The 19,555-nt window shown below is 37.2% G+C and overlaps 9 protein-coding genes across 9 annotated transcripts; 2 read left to right on the top strand and 7 right to left on the bottom strand.

The window, feature by feature from the left end:
• Positions 1 to 11: 11 nt before the first annotated feature.
• On the bottom strand, positions 12 to 1,636 carry RO3G_10065 (uncharacterized protein; the record flags this gene model as incomplete). The annotated part of the gene is made up of 7 exons (XM_067664650.1): positions 12 to 953; positions 1,006 to 1,068; positions 1,131 to 1,195; positions 1,249 to 1,266; positions 1,329 to 1,378; positions 1,435 to 1,487; positions 1,559 to 1,636. 7 exons carry the CDS (start codon positions 1,634 to 1,636, stop codon positions 12 to 14), a joined length of 1,269 nt encoding a protein of 422 aa, XP_067520751.1.
• Positions 1,637 to 4,104: 2,468 nt separating this feature from the next.
• Positions 4,105 to 5,184, bottom strand: RO3G_10064 (uncharacterized protein; the record flags this gene model as incomplete). The annotated part of the gene is made up of 3 exons (XM_067664649.1): positions 4,105 to 4,763; positions 4,897 to 4,970; positions 5,159 to 5,184. 3 exons carry the CDS (start codon positions 5,182 to 5,184, stop codon positions 4,105 to 4,107), a joined length of 759 nt encoding a protein of 252 aa, XP_067520750.1.
• Positions 5,185 to 6,156: 972 nt separating this feature from the next.
• RO3G_10063 (uncharacterized protein) lies at positions 6,157 to 8,435 on the bottom strand (the record flags this gene model as incomplete). The annotated part of the gene is made up of 5 exons (XM_067664648.1): positions 6,157 to 7,217; positions 7,267 to 7,485; positions 7,532 to 7,856; positions 7,933 to 8,318; positions 8,366 to 8,435. 5 exons carry the CDS (start codon positions 8,433 to 8,435, stop codon positions 6,157 to 6,159), a joined length of 2,061 nt encoding a protein of 686 aa, XP_067520749.1.
• Positions 8,436 to 8,862: 427 nt separating this feature from the next.
• Positions 8,863 to 9,071, bottom strand: RO3G_10062 (uncharacterized protein; the record flags this gene model as incomplete). The annotated part of the gene is made up of 2 exons (XM_067664647.1): positions 8,863 to 8,947; positions 9,007 to 9,071. The coding sequence occupies 2 exons, from the start codon at positions 9,069 to 9,071 to the stop codon at positions 8,863 to 8,865; spliced, it is 150 nt and encodes a 49-aa protein (XP_067520748.1).
• An 811-nt stretch (positions 9,072 to 9,882) lies between these two features.
• Positions 9,883 to 10,913, top strand: RO3G_10061 (uncharacterized protein; the record flags this gene model as incomplete). The annotated part of the gene is made up of 3 exons (XM_067664646.1): positions 9,883 to 10,150; positions 10,200 to 10,568; positions 10,633 to 10,913. 3 exons carry the CDS (start codon positions 9,883 to 9,885, stop codon positions 10,911 to 10,913), a joined length of 918 nt encoding a protein of 305 aa, XP_067520747.1.
• A 420-nt stretch (positions 10,914 to 11,333) lies between these two features.
• Positions 11,334 to 11,901, top strand: RO3G_10060 (uncharacterized protein; the record flags this gene model as incomplete). The annotated part of the gene is made up of 2 exons (XM_067664645.1): positions 11,334 to 11,659; positions 11,721 to 11,901. The coding sequence occupies 2 exons, from the start codon at positions 11,334 to 11,336 to the stop codon at positions 11,899 to 11,901; spliced, it is 507 nt and encodes a 168-aa protein (XP_067520746.1).
• Positions 11,902 to 12,521: 620 nt separating this feature from the next.
• RO3G_10059 (uncharacterized protein) lies at positions 12,522 to 14,290 on the bottom strand (the record flags this gene model as incomplete). Its single annotated transcript, XM_067664644.1, has 3 exons — positions 12,522 to 12,538; positions 12,591 to 14,021; positions 14,062 to 14,290. The coding sequence occupies 3 exons, from the start codon at positions 14,288 to 14,290 to the stop codon at positions 12,522 to 12,524; spliced, it is 1,677 nt and encodes a 558-aa protein (XP_067520745.1).
• A 1,391-nt stretch (positions 14,291 to 15,681) lies between these two features.
• Positions 15,682 to 16,435, bottom strand: RO3G_10058 (uncharacterized protein; the record flags this gene model as incomplete). The annotated part of the gene is made up of 2 exons (XM_067664643.1): positions 15,682 to 16,349; positions 16,429 to 16,435. The coding sequence occupies 2 exons, from the start codon at positions 16,433 to 16,435 to the stop codon at positions 15,682 to 15,684; spliced, it is 675 nt and encodes a 224-aa protein (XP_067520744.1).
• An 813-nt stretch (positions 16,436 to 17,248) lies between these two features.
• RO3G_10057 (uncharacterized protein) lies at positions 17,249 to 19,114 on the bottom strand (the record flags this gene model as incomplete). Its single annotated transcript, XM_067664642.1, has 5 exons — positions 17,249 to 17,303; positions 17,352 to 17,453; positions 17,516 to 18,951; positions 19,012 to 19,032; positions 19,100 to 19,114. 5 exons carry the CDS (start codon positions 19,112 to 19,114, stop codon positions 17,249 to 17,251), a joined length of 1,629 nt encoding a protein of 542 aa, XP_067520743.1.
• Between the last annotated feature and the right edge of the window lie 441 nt (positions 19,115 to 19,555).

The raw sequence follows: 19,555 nt of genomic DNA, 5'->3' as shown, positions 1-19,555 counted from the left end.
CATATCCTTTATTATTGAGGATAAGGTGGATAAGCATGTTGATCTTGTTGGGGTCTTCCATAGTTTGGAGCTGGAGGCGGATAATTGCCTGATGGAGGATAACCTGGGGCAGGAGGATAACCAGCACCTGCGTTACTAGGCGGATAAGAATAACCAGCATTGCTTGGAGGGTATCCAGATGGAGGGTTCATATAATTCGAAGGCGAAGGTGGTGCATGTGGAAAGTCACCAGTTGCCGCTGGATTGGATGAAGGATAACCAGGTGTGAATGAAGGAGGAGCTGGATAGCCAGTGGAACCGCTTTGCCCTTGAGGTCCTGGTGAATTTGGATAAGGTTCAGGAAAGCCAGATGATGTAGATGGTTGAGGATAAGGCTGATTCACGTTAGGCTGGTAATTGGAAGAGCTAGTTGAAGGGGCTGGTTGAGGATAAGGCTGGTTTACGTTAGGTGGGTAGCTAGAAGAGCTAGTCGAAGGAGCTGGTTGAGGATAACCAGCAGGAGGTGGATAAGAAGGTGGCCCTGAATGAGCATTGTCATTATGAGACAGTGGCGCAGGGCCGCTGTTGACTGGATTTGATGGAGCTGCAGCCCCTGCTGAGGGCATTTGAAAGTTAGCCTCACCATAAAATGATCCATATTGAGCCAAGGCAGGGTCCTTGCGAGAATTATCAGGCGCGTTTGTTGTAGGAGTGGGTGTAACATTGTTTCCAACACCTGCAACCTTAATATCCTCCGGAAGCTTCTTGAGTTCCTCGGGAATACCCACCTCTGCTCCGTAACCAGGTCTAGGTTGACCGAATCCTTCCTTTTTATGCAAAGGTAAGCTGGTAGTTGCCATATTCAACGTGTGTTCAAACTGTCCATATGGCTCAAAATGCCACAGCTGATTCAAATTATCAGAATCTTTTCGTTTATACAACAATATCTGTGCTCCTCCTTTTTCACTGTCACCCTTCATAATAATTAATTAGACTTTCCTTTTATACTTTCAATGTTTGAATTACCCTGATATCCAATACAAGAGTAGGATACTCTTTAGAGCAAATGTAGCCTTGATCGTAAACCCACTACGTAAATCAAACGTGTCACGTTGGGTGTTTCAGCATCGTGGGGGCTTTTTTTAACTTACTTCTTGAGACTGTTTGTTTGGCTTGACCTTCTTTTGAACAATTGTCTTGTCTTTTCTGAAAGCGCCTTATAAAATAAAGAATAAGATTCAGGAAACTAAATGTATTGAATAAACTTACTGGAGCTAATATCTAAGGCTGTTTCCATTATAAAAATGGCCAGTTAGATTCAGAATTATTCTATTTTCGTACAAACTTACCATGGCCTGATTTTTTATTTATCAAGCGACCGTTTACAAATGACCATAACCTAACAAGTAAAATTTGTCAATACTGAGCATTGTCATGATGAAGCAATATATTTACTGATTATCACTATCTTGAAATTTCTGAGGCCATACAATTATATTTGCATCTTCCTATTTGCCGAAAAAGAAAAAGAAAAAGAGAGATATTTAACAAAGGTATTTATTGTAAGATGGCTACTTACTTTTGTCTGGCCATCGTAAACATCCAATGCGAATCCGTGCTTACGGGACAAAATATAAAATTGGCCTTCAGGAAACATTAAACAGATAAATAAAATTTGGCATAACACAGCATTTCTCAATTTAGCTCTATCGGAAATATAAAAAAAGGTCGGCTGTCCAATGCAAAAGACCCTTGGTTTAGCTGAGCCCTACTGTTCTTTGAAATAATGTCTGTAAAATGAAAAGGAAACAATTCTATTCAAGGCAGTTTCAGATGAAAAATGCGTATTGACTCTTATTGATTTACTTGGATATAAATTCGAGGTGAAAGCAATTGAAGATATATCGTATTTTCTTTAACAGTCAATGTGACCCATTCAATTATGCATACTTTTGCATGACATAAGCCTTTTATGTCTGCCATCATAAAGAAATTTCGATAAAAAGAAGCTCATAAAGCTTTTCTTGGAAAACACTGAGAAAAAAATAATAATAAAAGTATCAATCCATATTATTTAATACAAAGGATGATAAAAAGGGTCATCATGTTCATCTTTATTGCTTAATGCGTGTGGGATCAGTTAATTCTTAAGCTAATATTTTGTGTGGTATTTTTCTTACTAAATGCTAGCTGTTCGTATGAGATTAATTAAATATTGTACAAGAAATATTAAGTACTGAATAGATATTATTATTTAATACATGCTCATAAAAAACTTCATTCTAATATTAAATCATATAAAAATTATATTGTTCATCAAGCTCAATTATATAGTTAACCTTCAATTCAGTTTGGTTCTTGAGCACCTCCATTTCCTACAAGAAAACGCATTTTGATTACATGTGTTTTTCTCTCTCGTCTAGAAATCTAATCAGGAGGCTACATTGAGACTCATTCACTAGGTTTTCAAGTAGTATTTTATCTTTTAAATTTAACTTTATTGTCTGCAAATATTGCACATGTCGTTAAAGGACTTATCAAGACAAACACAACAGAATGCACGACAGTAAAAGACATGGCAGCAAAGGTGAAGGGTCATGGGTCGTATGCGATGAAAGTACCGCACAGTTTTTCCACTGTTCTATTTACCATCATAAGATTTTATCCACAGAATACTTTTATATGAGTGATTGTGATTCAATATCTGAGTTGGGTATGGTTTGGCCATGCAGTTATAAAGTATTTATAAAAAGATTGTCCAAATCAATTTGTAGTCTGTGCATTGGATATGTCTTGTATGTAGATGGTTCATGTTGTTTGTATATCGATTTATGAGTGATGGATCCATCAGGATAGATAATAAAAGTTTTTCCAAACACAAATTGAGAGCACCAAGCAAAAGAAGAGTCAAGGCCGTCATGTACCTCACAACATTTCCCTTAAAGATTTTCTCATGTCCACTTTTGGTTTTCTTTCTATCTGCTCAAATAAATCGACAGACTATTTCTATTCAGTTTTATTTTTAATAAAAGCATCATGTATCAGGTCACTTGAGGTCAATCATCTTTATTGCAATCCTTTTTATTTTCATTCTATTTTATTTTACTCAAAACAACCTACAGTGGTCGATTGTAAGCGCAAAACAAGCTCGTCTGTCTCTTTTTATTTCTCAAGTCTTTGTGTTCTAACTCTACCAGATCCTATCTATCGAGACTTGATATTCTCATATTAACATATCACAGTGCCCCCATCCAACTGATAATGCGGATGATATTTTTGAAAACAAGAGAATAAAACTTGATGAATGAACCTTAGATTGAAGCCAAATACCTTTGCTGTCTTTATTTTCTCTAATCAAAAACTGTTCTTATTTTACTTTTTTTTTTTCCATTAAAAGTCCAGTGGTCGTCTTATAAATTGCAATAACCTTTCTGATGGGAGACAGTTCAACTTTGGACAGAACGATAAACAAGAAAAGATATCGGAAACCCATCCATCGTCTTCAACCATTCAACAAAGGGGGAAATGGGCCCATTAAAGTTACTTTTCATCAAAAGATGACACAGCCAGGCCACAAGGGGACAAGTCCAAAGTAGTACACAGGGTTTGAGGGAGCGATGAATCAAACAATACATGAGTCATTCGGCTGTGATTTTATAGCTAGTATCGACCTTGTTAGATGAGTTGCTTTCCTTTGTTTTTCTTTTCTAAATGAAGGGAATCGATTATGATTCGTATTGGTTTATTCATCGGCTGATTACTCAATATGGATCATCAAGTTACACATGAAGATCACGAAAGAGACCCAGTGGTCGATGATGGCGATGCTTCTATTTGAAGTAACCGAATGATTTGTTTTGTTTGCTTGAACTCAAATATGTGGCATTCAAGAAGGAAGGGGGGGGAGGGAACAGTATACGTTTTTTGTAAGAAAATGCCATGTGTAATGACGTTTTTTGTATGTTCATAAAGTGTATTTTGTTCATCAACTAAAGTGAAATTGATAAATATTTATAATTAAAAAGCAAATAAGCTTCTTTATATCGCTTGTGATGTTCAAAGTCATAAGTTATCTATTGAAGCTTATAAATTGCACAGCCAACAAGTGCGTATCTAGTGAAATGTTTATACAATATTTAAATGTTTATTGTGATGGCAATCTTTATAATACAAAAATTGACAAAATATGAAAAAGTCAAATATAAATGTACCAGAACTACCAATTAAATAAGGTAAGGCTTCTAATAAAGATTCTACGGTTTGGCCCGGATGACTAAGTATACTTGAAGTATAAGCAAAATTAGCGCAAGCGGCAAATATAAATAAAGAAGCTGATAATCCTTCTACAGATTGACGACAGCGGTTTTTAAGTATCTGAGGTATCCTGGACATCAGATAAAGTATGGTACACATCCAAGCGGATATTCTACCGATCCAAACCAAGCCATCTTGTGTTGAAGTCAATGAGGTGGATGACTGTGCTGTATTTAAAGTGAATAAAAAGATGGACATCAGTTTGGCAGCGTTTTCTTTTGAAGATAGAGCGTACCATTTTGAAGGTGAAGCAGAAGAAGAGAATGGGGTCGATTCATCATCTATCACAACTTGAGTACTGCTGATATTCATTGGAGTATGATGGATAACAGGATGCTGAAATAAAGAATCAGAGTCAAGTGTTGGCTTGTGAAGAATGACATCATCTTGTTGTGGTATAATAACATATTCTTCATTATTACTCGATTTGAATTTATTGTAATAAACCCATTGAGAGAGTAAGCAGATGTCTATAGAAACAAAATAGAATCCAAGATAGAGCTGAAAGGGTAATTGATTTGTCAAGAGCGCTCCAATAAGATTAGCTGTGTCTCCTAATAAACTAAAGATGAATAAAACAAATTCTTGTTTTCTTTTAATTACCTGCTAACCAAATCGATAAAAATTTTATACTTAAACCATCAGCTGAACCCAATTTATAATTCTTGATGACTTGACTAATTTAAGAATCATTACGACTATAGCAACCTATTTTAATCAAATCTTACGGTAGCTGAGCATTCAACCAAAAGAATATTGAAGAATATCCTAGCAATAAACTGATGGTATCTTGTGTTCCATAGACACAGACACCAAATAATGTCTATCATATTTGTTATTTGTATGTTAACAGATAATCATTTACATTAATCCACTGAACATAGGGAACATTATCTTTTGAAGGTATACAAACAGTCATTACAAAAAGAAAAAGAAAAAGAAAAAAAAGAAAAATATCGATTTAATTGTCTACTTTCTATCAAATAAATAATCAGGGGGTGGCGGTATATTGATTCAGGAACCACACGTTTTGTTGTGCTTGAATTTTCTCACGAGCGCTCATTCAGTTTGTTCCGCTTTTATCTTTTGACCCGTATTGGTTCTCCTTCTTTTTGGGCTTATTGATCACAGCATGTCATCTTTTGTGCTTTCTTCCCATTTTTTATTATTTTGTGTGACCTATCGTCTGTAGGGTTTAACAAATTCCAACATGAGTTCAATATAAATTGCGTAAGAAAGATGTTGTGTACTCATTTTTAAAATCAAAGCCAGTGAATAGATGAAAAGGAAATAAATGAACCATTCTCTTATTTTTACAAGCTAAGCCTGTTCTTTTTTGGTGTCTACATTCACCGTGAGAATTTTATTGACAATGGACTTGTCATCAAAAAAGACTTGTTCCTATAATCCAATGGTTTTTCATCCTTTCTTTTTGACGTAAAAAGTAAAGTAGATCAACACGCACAAATACCGAGAGAATCCTTTTGCTTTTTTTTACCATCTGACTCTCATTTTCCTAGTTGAATGTACGCGTTCATTTGGTATGCAACCTAAAGGCTTTTATTTCACACAGAATGCTTATGCAAGGACTTTTTTTTTTTCAACATGTGTCACTGTCAGTTTGTTTAACAAGGACTGTTCAAATGCAAGTCAACCTTTCTATTTCTAGTCACCTGCTAGTTGATTATCGTACCAGGTTTGAATAAAGGGATAAACCAGAGAAAGATGTTCAAGGTGGAAATAATTGTCATACCAGTAGTTTATCATTTATAAAGTGAAAAGAGGGAGTTCTGTGCCGTTGGTTACTCAATTTAAAAAAGAGTGGATATAAGATATGTTTTATTGAATGAATTTTAAAGTGAGTTATTTGTGTTCCTTGTTTTCAAGCGTCAGTTTGTTGAATGCCTCAATATCTCCTTCGCTCAATAGCTCTTGTTCATGAGTTTGATTATTCTTACGAAGCGCTGGAAACATGTAATCTTCTTCTTCCTCTTCATTACTCAATAATGTGCTCACTTGCATTCTTATACGAGGAGATGCAGGTGCCGATAAAGGCTTAGGGATCTTGACATGTGTCTCTACTAAATCCTCTTCATCATCCACAAAGCTATCAGGATAAGCACGACGAAGTGCTAATTGACGTGCTTTGATGTATTCTAACCCCATGCGTTTCCAATCAAGTAAATCCGATAAACGTTCTGTACGATTACGCTGGTTGATACGTTGACGACGCGTCTTTTGAACAAATTGATACATTTGATCACACAACTGCTGTAAAGATTCTTCTACAGATTTCATACGACGATCTGTAATATAGATACCATAGTCATCACAGTTTTCAATATTTTCTTCCATAAAGCAACCAAAGCCAGAGAGATTGGTCGTGATAGAAGGTACACCCATCACGGTACATTCAGCAGGTGTATAACCCCAAGGTTCATAATAAGAAGGAAAGACGCCGAGATGACACCCTCTGACGAATTCTTCATAATCCAATCCAATCAGTGGGTTATTGGCATTCAAGAACTCGGGATGAAACACGACCTTGACGCGATCATACGAGTTATTAAACATCTGCAGACGACGAAGTTGACTCAACACGGGATCCTTGTGGTCTTCAATGATATTGTGAGTCACAATGGGAGGTAGCGTGGTTCGCTTGAGTGCAAACACACGACGTTTGAGGAGCACCTTGTCAGCATCAGAAAGGAATTTGACAGGATCAATGTCTTCATGTCGAAGGGCATGCTCATAGATTACTTTTCCCATACGATCCTGTATTTCACTCACAGTCGCACGTAGCTGACGAGTGACAGCCTGTCCTTTTAATGCTTCCACATTGAACGAATGAGTTGCAGTGGGCATGATGATAAAAGCAACCACGGTCATCTTGGAGCCAGAAGACTTTAGACGTGCATTCAGACCTGAATAGGATATGATCAGCCAGTGAATAAAGAAGATCAAGACACTTACGAGCAAGGGATTCAACAAACATATCAACACCCTTATTACGATATTCATAACGACCCGCAGTGAAAATATAGATTGTGTTTTCCAAGTCAAAATCATAATGTCCATAAAAGTGACCACGAACAAAATCGTGAATCTTTTCCTTATTCAATGAATGCAAGTTTTGGAATTCATGCATTGCAGAGAACTTTACGACGTTCAATCCATTAGGCAAAACACCATCTAAAAACATTAGGAGGATGCTTTCTTTCGTACAGCATTCTTTTACCTGGTTTTCTTTTCAAGAGATGTTCAGATTCATAAGCAGTGATATGAGATACGGTCGTAAACACGTCAGCACAATGAGCAGCACCTCTTTCGATACAATAACGATGGTAGATGCCACGTTTACCTGCTTCTTCATCTACATCAAAGTGAGCCAAATTATTATAAAAATCTACAGAACCAGCACAAAGATATCGACCGAGTAAGGTAGCATGGGTCGTAAAGATCGTACACACATCCAGATGTCTTTTCTTGATCAAAGGAACAGCTACACCTGCTAACCATTCATGAAAGTGACAGATAATTGCGGGGTCGCCAGATTGATTGTACTACAACGTATTATTTTCCCGTCCTTTTCCCCAATCATTTCCATTGTTTACATCCTTTTTTTTTTTGTATTCATACCTTGGGTGCTAATTCACCAAAGAACCAAGTTACCAGATAACCAAAGATGATGGCATCATTTGTTTCTGTATCTGCTGGAGGTGATGGGATACCAGCATTACGCCAAAGATCACCTTTCCACTCATCCAGTTTATGGAAAGCACTATTTGTATCAAACAAGAGAACATAGGGTGATCCTTCTACTAACCAACGACCATAAAGGTATTTGACACCGTGTTCAGACATTGAATCAAGGCATGCTTTGACCTGCTTGTTTACCGGTTCACAAGCTTCGACTTCCATTGGGGCAGATTTGTAAGATAGTGGACCTATCAAAGTGTAACGATCACCAAATTCTCGTATTGTCACTGGCACTTTTGTCTTGATCACCGTATAGATTCCACCCACTAAAGAACAAGGGCTTATTATCTTGATTCATGTTTCAATCTCTTACCTTTGTTTGCCACTTCCCAAGCAATTTCAAACAAAAGAGGGTTATAAACATCCCTTTGAACCTTACTCATTATCTCTATTCGCGCAAGTAAAATAAAAGAGAAAGAAAGAGAAGAAAGTGATGTTGGGGGAATCCAAATAAATAAATAAATAGAAAAAAAAAAAAAAAAGTTGTTCGATAATAATGCAATCATGTTTGTGATTAAGACTGAGATAAGTTTTTTTTTGTCCTGTGGTGTGATTGAGGTGGACTTAGTGGTGTACAGTGGTCTTCTTTTCGATCGCCGAAATAAAAAAAAAGTCCAAGTTACAAACAAAACAACAAAACAAATCAAGATGTGTGTTTCATCAAGAAATAGGGTTGATTCAGCTCGATTTGATTTTGTAGATTAGAGCTTTTTCTTTCTTTTGGTATAAAACACAGTTTTATTGTAAAAGTGTACACGTTTTGTATTTGTTTATATTTATAATTGTAAATGTTTTTTAGTGGTGAATGGTTTAGGCCAAGAATTTACCAACAATATGAAGACCAAAGACAGAAGCAATAAAGGTCAAAGAAAGAACCAAGACAACAACAGGATCTCTATAGAAAAGTCATATATCAATCTCACCTTATTACTCTTTATATTCTTTCTTTCTTACACACGAAGTCCAGGAGCATCATCAGAGTAAATGCTCATCATGTTGGATGTACTTCCACCAGGCATACCGCCACGACCAGCGTTGTTTGTATTGGAACGAGATGTAACACGCTTTCTGTTAAAAATAGAATTCGAATTAATACAATTCTAATCTATTCATCTCATTTCCTTTTCTTGCACAATTCACATAAACACCTCTTCTCTCTTTATCTCTCTTTTTTTTTTCTTTAGTGCTATTCAAGATGCACTTTTTCTTTTTCATTAATTTCATCTTTTCAAACCAGTCATCTGCCCCACTTTTATGATGAATAAAAGAAAATGAATACTTTACCTGATGGTACCTTTAGGAGTTGAATCAGCCTATTTATATTATTTGTTTAATGTCCATCTTTTGCATTGAAAAAAGGTGTTTACCATAATTTTAAATTATTTAAAAGTGAAAAAGAAGAGAAAAAAAAAAAGACCCTCCACTTGAATGTAATTTCTTGGAAAAAAAAAGTTGCACAGGCAAGATTGCTGTGGCTCAATGATTGGCTCAATTTCCCTACCAAATCAAACAGCCACACACTCATACACATACTGAAGTAAAGCTCTTTTTTTTTTTTTTTTTACATAAAACTTGTTTTTTTCGTTTTCTACATACATTTTAGTTGTTTTTGATAAAATTGTATTGTGTATTGAAGACTATCAAAAATGTGTATTCAATGGTTTGATCTAAAAGACAGGAAGTAGTACCAAGGCATTATTCTTTATCAGCTCAAACAAGCTAAAGTCACATGCTATCACATGTAAAAAAAAAAAAGAGCTTCATTTTCACCTTGATTTCTTGTGCCTGAACTTTTTTTTATTTTTTATTTTTTTTTTGTTATCATTCTTCATGACAAACCCACCTTCAGTCACTTATCAAACGTTTCGTGTCCTGTTCCAAGTGATTTCACACATCTTTTTCAGAGAAATCAAGACGGGTGATGCTCACCTTGTTCCTACAACAGGACCATGTATCTTTATCGTTGGTCCTCACGCCAACCAATTTATTGACGGTGTTGTCTTTTTAAGCAACAATCCTCGTCCATCGTATGCACTGATGGCCTCTGTTTCTTATGATAAACCTTTGATAGGACACATTGGCAAAATACTGAATGCTAGTAAACCAAAAAAAAAAGTAACTAAAAGGATTGACTCATTTCAAACTAGTTCCTGTTGTTCGACCACAAGATATTATTACCAAAGGAACAGGCTCTATTTATTATGATCAATACAATACCATCCGAGGCGAAAATACAAAATTCAAAAGTGAATTGAAAACAAGGGATTTTATTCTGTTTGGAAGACATCATAAGGTGCATGTGAAGAAGATCATTTCTGATACACAATTAGAGATTACTTACAGCATCCATCTATCAGAACAAGAACAAGGAGAACGATTTGAATACAGCATTGCTCCTCATGTAGATCAAACAGCAGTGTATGAAGAAGTCTATCGCTATCTGAATAACAATGAATGTATCACTATATTTCCTGAAGGTGGAAGTCATGATCGATCTGAAATGCTTCCTTTGAAAGGTAATATCGTTTGACCCTCACACATCGCCCATTCAACTATTTTTTTTTTTTTTTTAAAAAACAGCTGGTTTTGCCGTGATGGCACTTGGTGCTGCTGCTGCAAATCCTGATTTGGATATCAAGATTGTACCGGTCGGTCTAAACTATTTTCATCCAGACCGTTTCCGATCTCGGGCGGTCGTATCCTTTGGTCAGCCTATTTCGATCGACAGACAGGACGTCGAAAGATACAAGTTGGGTAATGAAGAAAGACGAGAGGCGATTACGAGATTACTGGATCGTAGCGATGAAGCCTTTAAGGCTGTCACGGTCAATACACCTGATTATGATACACTCATGGTATAATACACATATAAAAAGGAGAGACCAATAGAAACTAACCTGATTTACCTCAAAGGTCATTCAAGCAGTTAGACGGCTTTATGTAAATAAAAAGAGACCTTCAATAGAACGAGCTGTTAAACTCAACCGGCATTTTGCCTCTTTGTGGCAAAAATTACGTGGTGATCCTAGTCTTGAAGCAATAGTAAGAAAGGTCAGGTATTATAATGATACCTTGAGGTTCTTTGGTATTCGTGATCATCAAGTAGAAAAACTAAACATACGACCTTCCAAAGCAACCTTTCAACTCATCAAGCGGATCGCGAAACTGGTCATCATGGCTCTCCTTGGCACACCAGCGTAAGTGGAGAAGATGGACAGCTTTGGGTATTGACAATCGATTTAGCTTATTGTCCAATTTACCACTCATTTGGATCACAGACTATGCAAGTAAAAAGAAACAAAAACGTAAGCATTCGCCGTCGACCGTCATTCGTTGTACTGACCGCACAGACAGAAGCACTCGCAGGATCCTCAGTCAAGATCACCGGAAAGGACGTGATCGCATCCTGGAAAGTCATTGTCGTGTCCGTTGCTGCGCCTGCTTTGTACGGATTCTACGCTTTGCTCTATTTGATTTTTTTGATAAAGCATCGACCGAATCTATCTTTACGACATAAAGTTCGCAGAGCGATCTGTGTATGGGCAATACAACCTATTTTAAGCTATCTGTTGATGCGATTAGGGGATACTGGACTGGATACATACAAGTAATAAGTGATGCACTCCCTATGTTTTGCTCTTTTTTCTTTATTCATCATCTATCTTTAGGTCCATCAAGCCATTGTTTTTGGCTATTAGAAATCCAGAGGCAGGTGAAGTCATTCGACAGATGAGAACTGATTTGTCTAAAGACATTATTGAATTCATCCATCATCATGCACCTGAACTTAATCTTGAAGAGCACTCTGACACGGAAAGCTCTTTGAATGATCACGGTAACCCAAAGTGATAGCGTCAGACAGGACACTAATGTAAAACCAACTAGACCACAGTCTACTGTCAGAATCAGCAGGCGATGATATGCCTGAATCAGCATTGATATCACAGAGTGAAGCAGAAAGTATGTTTTCAAGTACAAGCATTCAGGCTGAGATGCTTGCATTAGACTCCCATGAGTATTCCTCAGAATCGAATTTTGAAGTAGAGAGCATTGAACTTGAAGATCATGAGATTTAAAAGGGAGTTATAAATAAAAGAGGGTTGATTTTAATTTTTAAAAAGAGATTTATGGAAAAGAAATCTCATTCATTTCATTAGCCTCTTCAAATGAAGCTATTAGAGGTTCCAACATCATTTCAACATTTTCATAAGAGATATTACAGCTGGTTGAAATCAATCTCTTGTAATCTTGGTATTTTTTACTTGGTGTTTGACACAAGAGCTCTATCAATCTCTTGACTTGTGTTTTCCTTGAACTCTGTAGCTTGGTGAGTTCTTGCCTTAGTGACGCTGCTATTTTATTCAGTTCATCCAACTCGGTAGGCGGTGTACTGCTACCACTATGACTGCTACTGTTCGTTGGATAGATGGATACTTTCTCTGGGTTCTCACAGGATCGTATCAGACACTTCAAGGTTTCCTTTTGACTGAATTGAAACCATTTTTTAAGTCTGGTGTTTAGTATCAACCCCTTCTTACCGGCCTCTTCATAAGTCAGTGTGTCTTGAGTGCTAAACACGGTTGACTCCAACACACGCTTTGTTTCTGATAGCCTGTTTGTATAAAGTTCGAGTTCAATCTTCTTTTTCTGAAGCGCTCCCTCTTTTGATATCAAATCCCTCTCATAGCTCTCTGCAAACGAATCAAACACTTCTGATATCGGCGGCACAATGTCATTATTCGTCAAGCCGCTCACGACTTGCTTGAACATCGTGTCCACCTTTTGTCGCAGGGCCTCATGGGAGTTGGCATCGGTCAGGGACAACTCGCTGCTGGCATAAAATGGGAGGAGCGGTGAAAAGTCGCTGGCCTCACGTCTTTCCATCTCGTCAATGTAATCTCTGGAGGTCATGCCTTCTTCATTAGCAATCTCTGTACTAGCGCCAGCGTCAATCAGCAGTCTGATCAGCCGTTTATTGCCAACACGCGCTGCGATCGTCAAGGCCGTATCACCGTACATGTCCTGAACGTTCAAGATGGAGATGAGCTCTGCACGATTGGAGCTCAGCCTGTTGATCAGGCATTCCATATAGTATCGAGAGGCGTGTACTTTACCCTTGAGGCCAGCGGTCGATGCAATATGATGAAACACGGTTTGATCCTTTTTGTCGATATTGAACACCACGGATCGCAGCAGGGTCAAGAGCGTATCAAACGTCTTTTCATCAAAGTTGTTTGTAAACAAAACACTACGCATCAACGCTGTCTGACCTTGGTAGTTGACTCGGCAAATATCCGCATGGTTCTCGGTCAAGGCCTTGACGATCTTGATCCGGGCCATGGCAGAGGCCCAGTGAAGACTGGTATGGCCCTCTTCGTCAATGATCACGTTCAGATCAAGATCAGGCGGTGGACGGGCCAGGAGGGCAGGAATGCCTTGACGGCCAGACATGAAGAACTGGAGCAACTTTTGAGCATAGGTCTTGTCACGTCCACCGAAATCGATATCCACCATCTGTTCATCCGGATCCACCCTTTCCTCCACGGGCAACACGCTCTTTTGCAAGATTTTTGTGTAGGGCGCGTTCTTTGACGGTGGTTCTGGCCTTTCTTCTGTCTGTGCCGCCGGTCTCTGCTTTTTCTCCTTCAGCTGGCGTGCTCTCTTCGCAGGACTCGAAAGCACCGTGGTGTCGGACGAGGTCTGTGTAGGCGGAAGGCTGTGCTGGGAAGCATTGTCCGTATCCGAAAAGTCCTCTTCGACGTGTTCTCTTTTCGCTCTTCTCCTTACCGGCCGAGTTTCACGTGCTCTTTTGGCGCGAATGGTGGCGGCCGTGGTGTGTTTGGGTGCAATAGGTGGGCTCTTGTCGCCTTTGACAAAGTGAAGGATGGGTCCTAAAAGACTGTCGACTTCATATAATTCTGCTAATTCCACACCGCGTTCTAATGGCACCCAAGTTCCTAGCATCACCCCTTTCAGTAATGTGCAAATGGATAAAGACAAAGAACAAACCTTGATATTTTCCGTAACCCCCTTGTACTTTTTCGTGGTGGCCTGTTTGGACTTCTCTTTCTAAAATACGGGTTCTGTGTGGTTTATCAAAACCCGCGACTTTCAGTATCTGAGTTGCATTCAAGTACGAATCTGATTTTCTACGCATCACAGCAATTCCTTTACAAAGCATTTCATAGACTGGAACACCGGAATAAGTTGCTTGAAATATTTGTTGTGAATTCGCCATCTTGTGTTGTTTTTTAAGTAAGAAAAAAAAAGAAAGAAAACAAAACAAAAAAAAAGCTCAGTGGTTTTTTATTTTTTGCTGCTTTAACTTTTTTCTTTTGCCGACAAAAATCCTGGGTTACTCTCATTTAAAAAGGAGTGAAGCAATATGTATCGGTTCAGCTTTAAAATAGGTCAAGATGATGATGCTGATCATAAAATAAACCAATTCAAACGCATAGGGATAAGGATATGTATTATGCAATTATCTAGACTTTATTCTTTTTATACTTCTTTGTTGAATACAATAAAATCAGTGATCAAACACGCAAACGACATTGAATACAAAGTGTAATTTGGTACTATAAAAAGATGATGGTTGCAATTGCCAACAAAGATTAAAATATATCTTTGCACAATCCTTTATCGATTAAAATCAAGATAAAAGATATGAGAATTTTTTTATAAACCCATGTCCTTCTTCGACAAGCATAGTAGATACCCTTCCTGATTCTTGTTTGTATTTTACCTTTAAGCCATTTTGGGCCGTAAGACCCTTTCTCTTTTAACTTTTATAATTAGACTTGTCAACCAGAGCTTAGGATGGTTTATCAATCCATACAAACAACCTCCTTTCTCAGTCTGTTTTCTCAATGCCATCCCGTTGCTCATTTAATAATAATAGTAATAGTTGAGTCTCGTTCTCACCTTGATTTATTCAATATGATTTCTTAATGCGTCAAAGTGTATATGTCATTCATTTACTTGCAAGAAAAGATTATAATGAAATCATACATAATAATTTGAATGATTCAGCTCAAGTGTTCCACTGCCCTTTTTTTGAGTCTTGTTTAATCGTCAGTCAAATCATGAAGCTGTGAATTTGTACGAGTTAAAAAGTAATGAACCACAAACTCAGTAGACAATGGAATTCAAAGTAAGAAAAACATGTATTTTATGCAAATCATTACAGATTTAGAAAATGAATAAAATACATTTGACCTGTACAATAGAATATGTTTATCATCGGAAATGGCTTTACTTATTAACTGATAAAATAGATTTTAAGATTCACAATTTTATTAAAGTTTTTTTTTTTGTGTGATTTGTTGGACATGAAAAGATTTAGTGTCCGAAACGGACGCATTGTTCACCTTTGGAAAAAAAAAAAAAAGGGTGAGTGATGAGTGAATGAAGAGTAGGATGTTTACATTTAATGATCTTATTTATGCATCTCCAGCGAGAAGAATCCTTTCGATGACATAAAGAGCAGCTGTATTCACGAGCATCTCTTTTACGGATCACCTTTGTTGATCCGTCTTCATTTGTCACCAGCATGCGATTCCTTTTGGCCGTTTTCTCGCTTTTAAAAGAAAAAGGATGAGTGGATTAGAACAGAGAGCTCAATACTTACTAGAGACCACATGCATTACAAAGCAAATTGTCTTTGGTATCCTTTGCTGTGCTTCGTCTCCAGGAAGGAGACTGTGTGGCTGAACAATTGGAACATTTTTTCTTTGTCTTTTGCTTTGCTTGATGATTGTTAGCGATCTGAGACTTTTTTCCATGGTACTTTTTCTCAAGTTGAGTTCTTGTCCCTTCTAGCTTTAGCTGCATTAAGTTTGATTCATGAGTCACATTGTTATCACTATTACTGCCATAGCTGCCATTACTACCCGTAGGCATGCTTGAGCCTTGATGACTGCAAGAATAGTCATAAGCTTGATTTGATTCACCAAGTGTGATATGATGATCATTATATGAATTATTAGGAAAATGAAGAACATTGTGATTTTCCATGGAAGAAGAAGAGAGTGTTGAGGAAGGTGAAAGCAAGTTTTGACCAGTTTGTAACACAAGATCAGCTTGACTGTCAGAATCTTGTGCCACATAAGTTGGAACAGTGGAAAAGTGAGGAAGATAAGTAAGGTTAGGATAGAGAGGAGTCCACTGCTGCTGATGCTGCTGCTGTGTATAATAGAATGGATGATAAATCGAATGAGATGGAGAGTCAGCAATGGGGCTCAGTCCATCAGGAGAGACCGGAACAGAGGAAGAAGTGTCTTGAGGGAAAAGGGGTTCTGCAGGTAAATTGAGATGCAAGGTATAGTCTGTGCAAGTGAATTAGAATAAGAAACAATAACCTTTATTATTTATTACTGCTCATCGTTTGATGTTATTCAAAAAGAAAAAAAAAAAGTTAGATTCACTTTAAACGCTTTATATTTTAAATGAGAATATTACAATAAAAAATGATCTCCGCTATCCTTTTATATGAAATCACGGGTATAAAAGCATTCTAATTTATCAATTTTCTTTAAGCAATAAAGGGGAGAGAGTCCATTGCTCTTATCGAATTCATGCAATTTATTATTTCACATGCTTAGAGTAAGGCTCAAACAGTTGAATCATAAAGGAGAATAAAGTAGAGTTCTCTTTCAATTGATCTATTCTAAACCGTCCTTTTCTGTTCATAGCATTCCCTATTGTATTTTACATGTTACTTTTTTTTTGGTTGTAAAAAAGGAAATTTGTGTGTTCAAAGTTGCTCTTTACTTGTTTGCAGGACAAAAGAAGTGATGTTGATGAAAACATTCCTTCTTGTGATTTTTGGAAATAAAAGAACAATGCCTGAGATCTGTCAATGGCGATCGAATCTATCCAAATGAACATTATTCAGTGCATTTTCTTTCTTTAGAATAATGCTGATGTTGTAATCGTTTCTTGACTAGTGATTTTTTTTTTTAAAAAAGACAATCATAGTTGACTGTTTTTTTAATAAACCTGTTTTTATACAACTCAACATCCAATGTCTTTATACGACAATGATTCATTCTTGCTTTCGCCTTGACTAATAAATGATCAAGTCCTTCTGTTTTTATTGTCGTATGACATGTTTAAAAGACAGCAAGTACTGCTATAAACAAATACTTTTTTTATTATTTAGTAAGTAACAAAATATGGAAAAAAAAGGAGGTTTTTATTTGTTTTCTGGAGAAAGATCATTTAATGTAACAGGAACAGTGACAACGCACCTATGTTTCTTTCTTAATATCACATATTTCTATTTTATAACCACTTACATCCAAATACGTGTTTTATATATTTTAAATAATTCACGCACAAGTTCTCTAAAGTCAATACGATGCTCTGCTTCAAAATAAAATGTCAACTTGCGACGATCCCTACATACAACACAATCAGAGTCACCCTCAATCTGTCTTCATTCCTTCTTTTTTTTTTTTACCACTGATATTCCGCATCCACAATTTCCATAGGTAATTTGCGCTGCTTGATCCTCTGTTGACAGATCGCAAGTGCCTTTTGTTCATCTTGGTCTTTCATCATAAACATATGAATCTCATCAGGTGCTGCTAATCTAAAGATACGTTTGACGTGAATCTCCTTTTTGAGTTGCTGCTGCTGTTGTTGATCCTCACTAGAGCTTGCAGAATCCAATCTTGCCTGTTTTTTTTGTTCCAATTCAGTCACCTGGGCAACAGTCAGTGTGTTGGCTACCACCTTTCCCAAATCTTTTCCGCGGTCGCCTTCGACAATCACCAGGTCACCCAGACGTGGATAAAAGTGTGGTGAATAGAAAAAATCGGATCGACCTGCTTTGAATTCTACCATAAAGAGAGGTGTCTCTGCACGACTGAGAGGAATGCCTTTACCAAGATCTTGCATACTCTTTTGATCGACATCTTCCATAACAATATGTGGAGGAGGTGGAGCAGGGGACGGATGATGATGAGAAGGAGCAGGAGGAGAGATGAATGATGGATTGAACAGATCTGATCTGAATGATCCAGGCATAGGATGGTGCGAGTAATTCAGAATATGTGTATTTTCAAGTTGATCAGCCAATTGTTGAATATTAGTAGGTGGTGGCGTATTTAATGTAAGTGATTGTCTTCGCATCAAATCGTAATTGGTCGAATTATCAGAGAACGTGAACTCTTGCTGCTGCTGGCTCGGTTGTTGAGATAAACGGCGTTGAAGATGCTCTTTGTCTCCAAGAGACATTTCATTTGTATGAAAGAATCGAGAGCCTCGACGCTGACTTTCCTCTAACTGCTGTTCTGATCCGCGTCGGTTTAATAAGCGAGCATGCTGAGACTGTGATAATAAACCAAAGGCGGCACCTGATGACTTACTGCGTGAACGAATAAAGGCCAGATCAAAATTGTCCAATTCATCCTCCTCTTGTTCCTCTGCCATGGGCTCCAACGAGCTTTTGAACTGAACATGCTGATAAGGCTCTTCATAATCATCATAACCAAAAAAGGTTGGATCTTGCCCCATAGAGAATGAAAGACTACGCTGCTGACGATATATTGGCTCCAGTGATACGCTTGGCAACATAGGCACAGAGAGAACACTGTTTGGAACTGCATCCTCAGGTAAAGCTGCCGTAGGAGGTATACTAGCTATAGCTGTACTTTTTCCTTCTTCTTCAAAGATCGACGGTCCTTCCCACTGAAATCCGCCAAATGAACCCCAATTAACTTCCGAAGCAATTGAACCTCTTCTAATAATATCTGGATGATCATTCACAGGAGAATCATGTGGGCTGGTTTTATCTACAGTAACTGTACTGCCTCTTCGGGATGGACTGCCTACTACTTTCCATGCATTGTCACTATTAGTGCTTTTCATGATTGGAACACCACTGTCCTCAGCCTATGAATAAAAATAAGTCTATTTATGCTTATTCATTGCCGGTTTTCTTTTCTTCTTTACATTATTTAATTTAGTACTTTTCTATTCAATGCAGATTTTACTTTAGTTTCAAGTCAAAAAAAAAGAGTTGCATACACATTCTTTTTACCTGTTGTTGCGACATGTATGTGTAATGTATTTTGAGGGTTTTTCTTTATGAAAAAAAATATTTTCTGCGATAAAAAAAAAAGGGTAAAATACAGTCTTCTAAATGTTCTAAATATTGAAATGGTCTATTTTTGTGAAATAAAAAGAAGAGTAAATCCCTGTATAAAACAGCTATTATGAGTTTTTATTTTCTCGCTCTATTGCGTAATTGGATTGGATTCGATGAGTACTTTTTTTTAAGATGAGAAACGTTACACGCAAAAAGTGACGTCACTGTGCAAAAAGACGTTTTATTGTGCATAAAATATAAAGTTGCTTTGATTTTAATAATTGATTTCTCAAGTCTGAGTAATTTTTGAAAGAAACATTTATAAAGATTTACTTTTGATATATTAAGCGTAAATATAACTTCTTAAACGTTTTAAAAATTCTTTATCAAAAAACTTGCACAGATATT

The sequence above is a fragment of the Rhizopus delemar genome, genomic scaffold (genome assembly GCF_000149305.1).
Source record: "Rhizopus delemar RA 99-880 supercont3.7 genomic scaffold, whole genome shotgun sequence".
NCBI classification, from domain to species: domain Eukaryota; kingdom Fungi; phylum Mucoromycota; class Mucoromycetes; order Mucorales; family Rhizopodaceae; genus Rhizopus; species Rhizopus delemar.
The sequence above is the reverse complement of the archived record's forward strand: the minus strand, read 5'-3'. Positions and strand labels throughout refer to the sequence as shown.